The 13,741-nt window shown below is 36.3% G+C and overlaps 1 protein-coding gene across 1 annotated transcript; it reads left to right on the top strand.

The window, feature by feature from the left end:
- The first annotated feature begins 6,094 nt into the window (after positions 1-6,094).
- LOC108994345 (solanesyl diphosphate synthase 1, chloroplastic-like) lies at positions 6,095-13,702 on the top strand. The gene is made up of 6 exons (XM_018969496.2): positions 6,095-6,590; positions 6,723-6,847; positions 10,087-10,214; positions 10,293-10,396; positions 12,532-12,659; positions 12,826-13,702. Exons 1-6 carry the CDS (start codon positions 6,353-6,355, stop codon positions 13,372-13,374), a joined length of 1,272 nt encoding a protein of 423 aa, XP_018825041.1. The 5' UTR covers positions 6,095-6,352; the 3' UTR covers positions 13,375-13,702.
- The last annotated feature ends 39 nt before the right edge of the window (positions 13,703-13,741 follow it).

The following is a 13,741-nucleotide window of genomic DNA, read 5'->3' as shown; positions in this document are numbered from 1 at the left end:
TTTAAAATGACTATACGACGCTTGCACACTCTCTATTACAAGAATCATTTCTCATGTTTTAATAATATGTCTTCTAGAAGATACCAAACAAATGTTTCCATATTCTTTTATTTATGATTTTATGTGTTTCTTTTTTAATTTTGTACACACTAAGTTAAAAATATGTGTTAAGTATCAGCCATTCATAGTAGAATTAAAAGTTTATAAATGATTAATTTTTTTTCAAAAGTTATTTGTAAGCTTCCTTTTTTTTTTTTTTTTTTTTTACATTTGTTTTTTTTCCTTGTGGATTAGTATTTCTTTATTTTAAGATGATTGGAAGGGCCGCAAACTTGAAATAAATCCAGCAGATTGAAATAAAATAATAATTGAGAAATGATTTGTAAAATCTTTAAATAGACAAGTACTATATAAGTTCTTATAAAAAAATAGATTTCACATAAAAAAATATAAAAAAAAAAAATTATTTTTTATAAAAAACTTATACGAAACTTGTGGAATTGATAGATTCATAAGGCTCATGAGTCAGAATAACTCACTAAGAATTATAGAGTAATGTTATACAACCTTTTCAACTTTTATATATTATAATTTTTTAAAAAAATTAAAATTTTTTTTGAGTTTATTCTTTTAAAATAATTTAATTCTTCTATTCATTATTTATATATTAAATGTTTAATAAAAAAATTTTAAAAATATAATATATAAAAATTATATAAATAGTAAGAAGTTTCATAGATTTTTTTAGAATTATATGCCCTCAGCAAAGAAGTTGAAGTTGTTGCTTTGCAGGGAGAAGCGCTAGCTGTCATTCCGTAGAAAGGACACTGTATTCGGACTGATGCCTTTGACCGATGCAATCGTAAGGTCTATTTTTTTCATTCATTTTTAATATTAAAAAATAAAATAAAATAAACAAAATGTTGCATCAACTCGGTAAACATTTTCTTTTGCAGAATCTTAGAAAAATGTTAGTAGAGTTCATCAAAATTATCGATTAAGTATTTTAATTTTTGTATTTAATGATTAAAGAAGTAATTGTCAGTGAAATTGTATATTTTTGTATTTTTATTTTAAAAATTAAAGATATTAAAAAATTATTAAAAAAAATAGATTAAAGTATATTTTAATTTTTTTATTTAATGATATGTCCAACGGTAACCGCTAGCGGCCCAGCACTGTCCATATTTAAATGGATTAGATGAGTTATGTCGAGTCAACCCTAGTACTAATTTAGGTCAATTCTAACTTCTAAGTAAACTCCGATGGATAATAAGCCCACTTTCGAGTTGAGTGATATGACTATTTGTTGTGAAAGGATCGAATGACTTATATCATGACTCATGTCGGTTCAAAATGGGTTGTTTCTTGATGTGTTGGGCCAGGCCACTTGATGCTACTAGACATTCAACTAGTTGTGTTAATTCAGATCAACTAACAAATAATTTGGTTGAAGAGCATTGCTATTCATAAGTCCATATACTACACACCATAATTTTTTTTATTTTTTTTAAAGTTTTTTTTGGTTTTATTATTCTTAAAATAATTGAATTATTCTATTCATAATTCATATACCACACATTTGATAAGAGAATAAAATTAAAGAAATTATAAAAAGAATGGTGTGTGGTGTATGAGACTTAAGAATAGAATTTTTCTTTGGTTGAAGAGCAATTCCAGTTGGGATGAGAATTGATTCAACCTCCCATAAAAGTATATATATAAATTGATATAGTTTTATATGATGCGTTAAATTGATTTGATGTTAACGTTCGATTTATGAAGAAGATGGCTTGGCGAATAACCGTGTAGTCGATAGCATCAGTCAATGGAGTGACCAAAGTCCAGGTAGTCCAAGTTTGTGACAATGATCACATGTTCGATCTTTACCTTTTCCACGACCCCGACCATTCCCATTAGAATTTAAGGCAAAACGTGATCCCGAAAAAGATTGATTCACAACAAGGTTCATGCCATCCGAACTATGGAGAGAATTGGTGATCTCTCGTTGTTTTTCTTCTTGTAGGACAAGAGCACAAGACCTATTAAGAGGAGAAAGATGATTCATCAGCAAAATCTGTCTACGGACAGCAACATAGTAGTCGTGGAGTCTCATAAGGAATTGAAGAAATTTTTCTTCTTGATCATGATCATGGAGAGTTTTCATTGCTCCACAATTACATGGGGGCAATGGTGAATAAGATGTCAACTCATCCCAATATCCCTTCAGCTTGTTGAAATAAATTGCTACAGAGGATTGGTCTTGTAATAAGGAATAAATTGTCCGTCGGATTTGATAACGGCGCGGAGCATTACTTTGAGAAAATCGTTCTTTCAAGTTGGCCCATACATTAGAGGCAGAATTAGTGTAGATAACACTAGTGGCAAGATCGACATCGATTGAATTGACAATCCAAGAGAGAACCATGTCATTGCATCATTGCCACAATGCAAATGCATCTGGGTATTGCAAATTCATCTGGGTATTTGGTTGGGTCTGGTCTAGGAATTGTTAGGTCTATAAAATCCAATTTATTTATTTATTTTTCACTTAATTCACATGGCTCGACTCCAAGTAGAATAATTGTCCCCAGTTAATGAACAGGACACTAAAATGATTCGTGGATTATTTGAACTATGAAGATGGTATGGTCAGTCGTAGAAGAATTTTCGACCGACACAAAGGGGTTATGAGGTGGATTTACCATGGGAAATAGGAAGAATGAGAGCAAATCAATGTGAGAAAAAAAAAAAAACAAGAATAACAGGATCATAATTTCTCTGATACCATGTCAAAATGTGTATTTCTCATATATTCATTGATAGCCAAAGAGGGATATATATACAAGATTTGATAAAAAAAAATCATGTATGATCAGACTACAAGAAGGAAATAATAAGCTATATAAAGAAATTTTATACAAACTTTCCATAACATAGGAGAATGATTTTGGATAGAGTGATTTACTGGGACATAATGATTTTGCAAACAATATACATCCTTCTCCAATCATTTGACGATCCACACAACAACGTCAACACCCCATTCATTTTCAAGACTACCACTGTCTGATGCCGCCAATCTCTTCTTTCACTCAATCCCTGGATTCCTTGCAAGTCTCTCCTAAAGGTACATGTTTCCCCTTGTACAATTTTCTTTCTTATGACCATTTGAGTCCTACTCACCGTTCCTCTATTGCTGCTATTTTTGCACAACAAGAACATGCAACGTTTGCTCAAGCTATGCAGAACCCTCATTGGGTAAGGCCATGGATGCTAAACTTGCTACATTGGAAACTAATGGGACATGGACCTTGGTTGTCGTTGGGTCTACAAGATTAAGTAAAAGTCTGATGGCTTTGTTGAAAGTTACAAAGCTCGTCTCATTGCTAAACACTCAAAATGCCGGGTTAGACTATCATGAAACTTTTGCTTTGGTAGCTAAATTAACTATTGTGCACTGTCTTTTAGCTATTGCAGTTGTTCATAATTGGTCTCTTCATCAATTAGACGTCAATAATGCTTTTCTCCATGGCGATTTAGATGAAGAAGTTTATATGGTTCTTCCACCTGTTCTTGAAAAATAGGGGAGAATTATGTTTGTTGCTTGAATAAGTCCTTATATGGGCTTAAACAGACTTCAAGAAATTGGTTTGCCAAACTTCCTCTGCTCTTCAAGATGCAAATTTCTCACATTCCAAGGCTGATTATTCCTTATTCACTTGTTAAGGAGGCTATTCTTTCACTACCATCATTATCTATGTGGATGATATAATTATTGCAGGAAATGATTCTTCAACTATCACCCATTTTAAGAGTTCTTCTACATGATCGTTTTCACATTAAGGACCTTGGACAACTTAAGTATTTTTTTGGAATTGAAGTGGCACGTTCTAAACAAGGAATTTGTATTTCGCATAGAAAGTATGTTGTAGATATTTTATTTGATACAGGATCACTTGTTGCTCGACCTACAGATTTTCCTATGGAGCAACAATTGAAATTATCCAATGAGGAAGGTCAACTTCTCCAAGATCCATCCACTTATCGTCGTTTAGTAAGGCATCTCATTTACCTTACTATCACTCATCCAGATATCGTGTTTCCAGTTCATACCTTAAGTCAATTTATGCATGCACCTCGGAAACCCCATTTAGATGTAGCCATGCAGGTGTTTCGATATCTTAAGAATTCTCCTGGTCAAGGCTTATTGTACTCGTCTGCAAGCTCTCTTTCTCTTACAGCTTATTGTGATTTAGATTGGGCAAGTTGCCCCATGACAAGACGTTCCACCACACGTTTTTGTACCATGCTTGGAGACTCACTACTTTCATGGAAAACTAAGAAACAAACAACAGTGTCTCGCTCATTAGCTGAAGTCGAGTACCGAGCCATGGTGATGGAGATGCAAGAAGGGCATTCTGCAATGCCACTAGGAGGGCTAGGCGTGTCGAGGCTAGGAGGGTGGCTTTGGGGTGCTTGCATGGCTCGGAGGGTGAGACTTTGGGCGCACAAGGCAAGGCCACGAAGGACCAACCGCTTGCCACCTAGAGGTTGATTGAGTTGTTGGCATATCCCTTGAATTTAGGAGATGAGGCAAATCCCTTGATTTTAGGGGATTGGACGATTTGAAGAATGATGATCGAGTTGTACTTCTTCAAATTAGGAAGTTTATTCATTTTTTATTTAGTTAATTTGTTTCCTTTATTTTAGGAGTTGTTGAGATTGTTTCCTTAATTTTAGAAATTTGATTTATTTTGGGATTGCAATTTCAAAAGAAGTTGTTGTTAGAGAGAATAATTGGGGAAGGGCTAGCCGAACCCTAGTACTATTTGTTTCGGTTTTGCATAGTAATTGATTATTATGCTATTTTCAATAAAAGTGAAGCTTATGCTTTGTCACCCTAATTTTCGAGAATTGAGTGCTAGCCTGAGTTAATTTTCATCTTCCAACCATTCGAATCTTGGTGTTGCCTCGAGGTAGCCCTTGATTCATCCATCCAACACGACCGTAAACACTTGAGCACGAGTGAGGCTTCCATCACATGGCCACAACCAGTTGTGAACTTACATGGATTTGTTATCTTCTTACTGATTTACGGGTTCCTCATCCACAACTAGCAACTTTGTTTTGTGACAACAAAGCGGCCTTACATATTGCTGCTAATCCTACTTTCCACGAGCGTACAAAACACATAGAATTGGATTATCATTTGGTCCATGAGAAGATTCAGTCAGGATTGATTCAAACTGCACATATTTCTACCATGCATCAACTTGCAGACATTTTTACCAAACCATTGGGACGTCAACAATTCAGCTACCTTCTTCGCAAGTTGGGTATTCACGATGTTCATAATCCAACTTGAGGGGGAGTGTTAACGACTACACATTTATGGGAAATTGCTTCCCCTAGATTATCTCCCAGTAAATCACTCTCTCTAAAATCATTCTCCTCTGTATAGCTTATTGTTTCCTTCTTGTAGTCTAGTCATATGAGATTTGTTTCTCAAATCTTGTATATATATCCCTTTTTGACTTTCAATGAATATAACATTTCTCTATTGAGTTTCACTCATAGTGGACCTAAATTTAACGTGGTCAGTATACGATGAAATGAGCTGTGCCTATTTTTGTGCTATTCGGTTTTCCAGTTTATTTTCATATTTTGGTGTGAAAATGACCAAAAGTTCATCAATCATGTGTGCCAATTTAATAAGAGAAATGTTTTGTACAAATACTAAGTAAATAAGCCTCGCACATATTTTTGTAAAAATATGGACTCCACTTTGAAAAAAAAATAAAAAATTATCGACTTACTTTTTTACAAAAAGTCTACACTTTATCTATTTAAAACTTATATAGTTAAATTATTAATATTCCTAACTAAAAATCCAGTATTATTACGATCAAAGAGATAATCAAATATCACACGTGGCAAAATCTGATACCCAAGAACATCTCCTCTACCCCCCAATGGTTTCAGATACGATCGCTTGGCTCCCATTTGACCACCCACTGCTACTACATGAAAACGAATAGTCCGTCACTCTACTCCCACATAAAAGAATACTCTGTTGTCTATTAGTCCGAGCCTATGTCACTGATCGTATTCCCCCTCAAACTGATAAGAAACAACCAAAGTACCATGTGGGCGGTCTGGATCCACTCAATATAAATCCCACTTCTCTTCCCTCCCTAAGGAGAGAAGACTTGTGAGCTAAATACCCATTTCAAATCTCTCACTGATTCTTCTCCAAGTTTTCTTGCTTCGGATGATGAGTCTCTTCCGCCTGGTCTTTTGATTTTTGAGAGTGAGATTTGGTGGTTTTCGTTTCTGGGTTGGATTCAGAATGATGTCAATGACATGCCACAACCTTGATTCTTCAAGGACCGTGCTTCATGTGGTTGCTTGTGGGTGCTATTTGAATGCTACGTTTAATCGGTCTTCAGTAAGAAATTATGCAAAGTCCAGTTGTAAGAGTGGTAGTAGAGGTTATGGGGGTGGGGGTGGGATAGATGTTTGTAGACGGCGGGGCATCGCTCGGTGTAGAGTTTCTTCGACGAGGACCCCAGAGACACTGCGTAATGGTACTGTATCTCGCTAAAGCATAGTCTGTATCTGGTTTTGATATTCAGTTTGATTCAATAATATCTTTGCTTATGTTTCACATGCTAAGGGTTTGAATAATAGTTTTGGTTTACTTTGTTGCACCAATACAGAGGTAGCTCAAGGCCCTCCACCGGTGTCCGAGTTGAAGAAAGGGTCTCGAAGCCCCATTTCACTGACAAATCTGTTTGAAGTGGTCGCTGAGGACCTTGGGACTCTGAACCAAAATCTCCAGACTGTGAGTATTCCCTGTGAAATTCCTCAGCTGGATGGTGCTAAAACTTTGAGTCTTTTATGGTGTTATTTTACAATGTACTTTTCCTAAGAATGCTGTCACTCCTGCTACACGCCCCGCCATGTCCAGGCGCGGAGATTTGCTTGCCCCCCAAGCTTCACCCCTGATGATGATGGGATAAAACTGCCGCATGGTGACGCGGTGGGGGCAGCAAGGGGGAGGTAGTTTTTGACAGGTGGCAGCAAGGGGGAAGTAGTGATAAGATTGTAAGAAGAAGGTTATAATATGTTGAGGTGGCCTTGGAGAACTGTGTTGTGTTTGTGCAGTGATGCCCGACTAGTCTGTGGTTGTTGCGGTTAATCATGGCGGAGATAGCAGCGGTGATAGGTGGTCAGATACTTCTATGGTTTTCTAGTTCTATCTTATGAAATGATCTGTTGTGTCAATGTATTTGTTTTGTTAGAAAAGGGACTGTTTGAAATGAAGTGGTACATGCTAATATTTTACTATGACACAGAAGATTATATAGTTTCTCATAAGTTGTACTTCTGTAGGTAAAACACTGAAATCTGAATCTATAAACCATGATTAAGCATGCAGGATGAATAGTTCTGATCATTTTAGGCCGTCCTCACAGTTTATAAGGTTAAGATCAAATCTAAACATAGTTTTGTTATTCCCTGCTAAGCCACCATTTTCTTTAGCAGTGAAGATATAAAAACAAATAATGCCTCAGGATAGGAAAGACATATAGCGCAAAGGCAAATTTCAAAACTAGTTCCTTCATGCAGGGCCCTTCCTAGAAATTTTAAGGAACTCATTCTGCAACGGCTGTGAAGCCCCAGTGGTTATCTCTTTGGTGCTGCCCGTCTCTTTCATGGCAAACTTGCATCTTTCTTCATGCTTTATAGTTTTGCAACACCTTGAGAGTTAACTTTTTTTATTCTGTCATAGGAGTTTTTGATTCTATCATAAACTCATAGTATCTAGATGGAGATACTTTATACCTCGATTCAAAACCTTGCCCCCACTTCTCAAACAAGGTTATTGACTTGCTTTCTTCATACCTTAGTTAGTAATTAAAATATAACTTGGGAAACAACGTAAACTAGGACATCCACAACTTATGCAAATATGCACAAAGCCAGATCAACATTCATGATTTGATGCAGCTTGTCATTTGTTTCCCTTTATATGGTGAGCCTACAGTTATAATCCTCATAGGTATAGGGGTATGCCAGATATTACCAATATTTGATGCCACCCTTCACCAAGTGGAAATGTGTCATTATATTTTTGAGGGTCTGATCTAATCTCAGCATCTTATTGAGTTATTTTTCACAATTAATTTTTGTTTGCTGATCCCATCCATTTACACACTGTTTTGAAGACTTTTAAATGCCTATCTGATTCCTCACTGTTTCTACTTTGGGTCACACAAGAGTTTGCAAACCGTCATAAGTCCATGAGTCTTTTCTCAAACTGATTAGTAGCTAGACACCAGTTGACATATATACTTGCTGTCATTCATGAAAACTCTCCCTAAACCTTGATCGGGACGTAGTAAATAGGAATATGTTTGTGAAGGTAACAAATTATACATGGTAGTGTTTGTGCAACTTTTTATCCTTCTAGAGTTGTTCTCAATAGTCAGGTACTGTCTGGCTTTGGGTATCTTTTGAGGAAGTGACTTTTTGATCATCCCTCTTCTAGTTTATATAAAAAAACTTGAGACCTTTTAAAGCTGCTTTTGAAAGACAGGTATAACATGTCTTTTAGGCATTGTTCTACAATAAAATCATACAGAATGTCAAAAGTTTAACTTCAGAAGTATTCCCACAACCAAAAGGCACAATGCTTGCATAGGAGACTAGAGTGCAGGCTCAGGTTCTACAAGTATTTCTTATGAAGAAACTCTTTGCATTTACAAGTATTTCTCTTATCAACCATTGACCAGCTGACAAGGTCCTCTAATAATTAATCATTTGGCTGTAAATATTCAATGCCATATTTTCACCTTTTAGATGTAATATTTTGGAAAGAATGAAGGCATATGGCATGTGTATCAAGGTTGTGAATTTTGTTTCGTACCGGCCGGTACAGAGAATGATATTATTTCATACCGATCAGAATTTCAGCCGTATCGGCCGGTACTGGCCAATATATCGGATTTCGGCCTTTTTTTTTTTTTTTTTTTTTCATTTCTTCAAACTGTAGGCTCATTTTTGGACCCCCCAATTCAGACCAGACTATTTATAATTTCTATATATATTTATATATAATTTATTTATATATAGAGTCATAGACTATTATTTTGGAATATAATTTTTATATATATTTATATATATAATTTATTCATATATAGACTATTCCGAAACGGTATCCAAAATGGTACCGGTACCGAAATATCTCGTTTTAAGAATGTATTTAGGTGTTTTCTATTGTATACTCCCTGTGTACATAGGTTATGCCTATCTTCATTCATACTAATGAAAATTACTTTTTACTGATAAAAAAAAAAAAATCTCGTTTTAATGCCTCGACCAAAACGGTCACCAAAACGGTATTCAAAACATTGATGTGTATAGTCATTGATGAATTATGGAGCTCTTTTTTTTAAGAACAAGAAAGCTTGTTCGCTAAAAATACACTTTATTGGGGTTAGGCAACATGTGTATATGAGTGTGTATATGTGAGTGTCCTGCAGGGATGGATGTCTATATATATTACAAGGAGAAATCTTGTACACGCAACCAATGAATAAGTATTTTATCGTGCTATGCTAGTTCATTCTAGAGATTAGAATCTCGGACAACAATGTAGGGAGCATGCCCACTCGCTATCTCACACAGCCCCAACCATTAAACAATCAAGGTAGACATGATGCAGTTCTGATTATACAGAACAGCTATAGCTTTTGATAACATTCCATCTGGCAGGACAATATTATGAGTTAATTAGTTCACTCAGCAAATGCATCAGAGTAATGTTAGCATAGTTATCGTTCTTTTGTTTCTATTCTGTACAAGAATATATGTACCGTTCATGTGAGTGTCAGTTGTTTAAGGAATGCTGGTTAATATAGATAATATCAGGATTACTTAAATGTCTTGTCTATTGTATGACGAACAGCTTATCCACTTTAATTTTGAGAGGACACTCTGTTGTAATCTGAATTGTTTATCTGCAAAAATTTAAATATCGATTATTTAGTATTGTATCTGAGGAAAGTTCTCTGGTAGATTGTTGGTGCAGAAAACCCACTTCTGATGTCTGCAGCAGAGCAGATATTTGGGGCAGGTGGGAAGAGGATGAGACCAGCTTTGGTGTTCCTAGTGTCTAGAGCAACAGCAGAATTGGCTGGTTTAAAGTGCGTATTATCCCATATCCTCTCTCAAAACACTCTATTCTAGTTATGCTGAACAAACACAAATTTGCTTTACTCTAGGGAACTTACCATGCAGCATCGGCGTTTGGCAGAGATCATTGAGATGATCCACACTGCAAGCTTAATACATGATGATGTATTGGATGATAGTGACATGCGGAGAGGTAGGATTTTGCAGCCTTACGTGAAAGTCACTTCCTATTTATATTGATGCCAGCTTATCACCTACCTGAACACCTGTGCAATCAGATATGGGATAGTTTGAAAATTCCAACACGTATTTGTATTGCATGCAGTCAAGCACACGTATTGAAAATTCCAACACGTTTGTTTCAAAAAATTTACAAGTATTGGTGGGTGTTGTCCAGTCAACAAATATTTTATCTAAAAGGTACGGTAAGAAGTAAAGAGCGTCATAGTGATTTGGTTTTGTCTGTCATACCAAAATATTTGTTGGTTTCTGTATCTACATTTTTCTTTGCTTACTTTGGGATAATTGGGATGATGATGGCTAAACGAGTCTGAAGAACAGATGTTGCGTAATAATGGGAAGATCTTCTCACCCTTCCATAACTCACTGAATGATGAACATGCAAAAAATAAGGCTAGCAGTGCTTCTTGTAGTCGTAGTTTTATCTTTTATACTATGCCAGGCCCAAAGCAAGTTGGGTTCTCTAAGTGGTCTAAAGCATATAGCTACACCTTATGAACTTTGAGTCCTATAAGGGCAAGAAAGGAGATGTAGCTGACCTCAAGTACTTTGGAGAGAGGCTTGTTGAATTGAGTAGACTTTTAATCTAATAATTTGACAAGAATTGTGGAAAGCAGTATATTTTCCATCAGATCTTCACAATTTGAGATATAAATCCATGAATTTTATAGTTCAAGGAATGATAATGTAGAAATAGTCCTGAAAACTACATTCTTGCATTTATAGGATCAAGTGCTTTAGGACATACCGCATCTCTTGACCGTTCATCTGTCCATAAAATTTATAATTCAGTAACATCTTGATGGCACCTTCAACTACATATCATGAAACTTGTTTTGATAGGTAAAATAAAATTTTATTGAGTGAGGTAAATAGGCATAGCCCAAGTTCAGAGGAATTATTCAAAGGAAACACTTAGTTACAAGCTGGGAACTAGAAATGGATACTGGAAAATATTGAAAACTAGCCCCATTGAAGTCAATAGCATGCCATGAAATTGGAAGACCATCTGTATCGGATGACTGCTATTGTGACTAGGATTTTCCCAGAAACTGTTACAGGTTTTTTCCAGTCAACTATAGTGTTGCTCCCTTTTTGAATTGCTATAGACATTTGGTACTTTCCAAAAAAAATATACCATAGACATTTGGTCCTGCTTCTCCTTGTGCATTTTGCATGCTTATTAAAGATATGACAAGAGACATATGAGGAAAAAATTTCGTGTTACAAGGGATATGTATCAGCCTTAACAGACACCCACGCCTCAACCAAGCAAAGCAGAGTTGATTCCCCCCCCCCCAAAAAAAAAAAAAAAAAAACTCTTCAGATCCCTACATTGGTCTCTACGTATTCCCTCTCTGTTTGTCTCCCTTTCTCTTTGGGTAATGTGCTTTATGAACTTGCAATGTGCTACACTGCTACTCCCTAAAGCCTTTTGTCTTCAGTAGGAAGTCTCAAGTTAGTGCTATAAATGGAGCTGTGCTGAGGGCGCTATTCTCCAGCTCAAACTCCCACGCCATCACATCTCTACTCATCCTCTCATCCTTGTAAATCGTGTCATTATAATTACAAAACAGGAAGGAGGGAAACAACACACTTGGAGAGCGCAGCTGAGTTCATAACTAACTGGCCTACCATTACATAGGAGCGATAGCAAAAAAAAAGGCATGGCCTGTGGGCAGCGTACTAGCAGCCCTTATAGCAAATAGCAAATGGCCTACTTAAAAAAATCATATCTTTAAAATGCTTTCAACTTAAATCTAGGTGCACTCTTTCTGGTGGCAGTAACCGGTCATTGCACATGTTCATTCCTTCTTGATGAGGCAGCTAGTTAAAATTGAGACTGTAAGATGGAAAAATAAATGAGTTCAAATCATAACATGTTAAATGATTCTACCACATTTGACAAATAGACACATTTCAATGTGCTACAAACTCTAAAGGCTGCTAAGATGCTTCACCACATCTGAGCTGCCAGACATCTGTTTGTGGCAAATTTTTCTTTTCCGTGTTCCTGCTACCCCTCCCCCTCCCTTTCTTGTTTCCTTCTCTTTTTCACCTATCGATATGAAAATTGATTATTTGCAGGAAAGGAAACTGTTCACCAACTCTATGGTACAAGAGTGGCGGTGCTGGCTGGGGACTTCATGTTTGCACAGTCATCATGGTATCTTGCAAATCTTGAAAACCTTGAAGTCATTAAGCTCATCAGCCAGGTAATTCCATCAATTTTTATATACCAGTAGTCTTTACAATTGACCTTTGAAGCATACAATCATAGCACGTTCTGTAAATACCATTTCAGTTTGCAGTAAGAATGAAGCCATGGATAAGATACTTGCAACCTCTAGTTTATATGTTGTTTTACTACTGAAATGGCAGGTTATTAAAGACTTTGCAAGTGGTGAAATAAAGCAGGCATCTAGCTTGTTTGATTGTGATGTTGAACTTGAGGAGTATTTGATCAAGAGCTACTACAAAACAGCTTCCTTAATAGCTGCTAGTACCAAAGGAGCAGCTATTTTTAGTGGTGTTGACAGCGGTGTTAGCCAGAAAATGTATGAATATGGTAAGAATCTTGGTCTTTCCTTCCAAGTCATCGATGACATATTGGATTTTACGCAGTCAGCAGAGCAGCTGGGGAAGCCAGCCGGCAGTGACCTTGTGAAAGGAAACCTCACTGCACCTGTTATTTTTGCTTTGGAGAAAGAGCCAAAACTGAGGGATATAATTGAATCTGAATTCAGTGAGCCCAATTCTCTTGATGAAGCCATTGGCTTGGTTAAAAGTAGTGGGGGCATTGAGAGAGCACAAGAATTAGCGAAAGAGAAGGCTGATCTAGCAATCCAAAATCTACAATGTCTCCCTCAAGGTGCCTTTCGACTAGCTCTCGAGGATATGGTGATGTTCAACCTTGAACGGATTGACTAATTGGACTTAGAAATATGAACCAAGTGGATAGAACAGCCATTGATGATTATAGTTCCTCGGCCCTAAAGGAATGGTTTTGAATTCAACCCTTTGCCATTCATTACAGCGAGCACTTCTGCACCTCAGTAGTCACTGCTTCACATAAACCAGCTGTTCTTGATTGGTTGTATATTCTTTATAGGTATCAAGCTTTAACTACAGCTTGTTATATTGTTTATTCAAAATTTCAGCACCATAGCAAAATGGCCTAATAAGAAAATCACAGTTCTAAAACTGTGCAAGGAAACTTTGAAGTCACCAATGATGCTGAGCAATACCTTTATACCTTTACTTGTTTCCTTATACTTGATATTTCAAATTTAGAGAT

Source organism: Juglans regia, chromosome 9 (assembly GCF_001411555.2).
Source record: "Juglans regia cultivar Chandler chromosome 9, Walnut 2.0, whole genome shotgun sequence".
Classification (NCBI taxonomy): Eukaryota; Viridiplantae; Streptophyta; class Magnoliopsida; order Fagales; family Juglandaceae; genus Juglans; species Juglans regia.
Note: the sequence above shows the minus strand (reverse complement) of the source record. Positions and strands in the feature narration are given on the sequence as shown.

What these genes read in the sequence shown, in the direction of transcription:
- LOC108994345 (XM_018969496.2), top strand. Translation starts at nt 6,353, where the DNA reads ATGATGTCAATGACATGCCACAACCTTGATTCTTCAAGGACCGTGCTT. An exon ending in TGATAGTGACATGCGGAGAG is followed by an intron (nt 10,397 to 12,531) that starts GTAGGATTTTGC and finishes GATTATTTGCAG; the next exon opens with GAAAGGAAACTGTTCACCAA. An exon ending in TCATTAAGCTCATCAGCCAG is followed by an intron (nt 12,660 to 12,825) that starts GTAATTCCATCA and finishes CTGAAATGGCAG; the next exon opens with GTTATTAAAGACTTTGCAAG.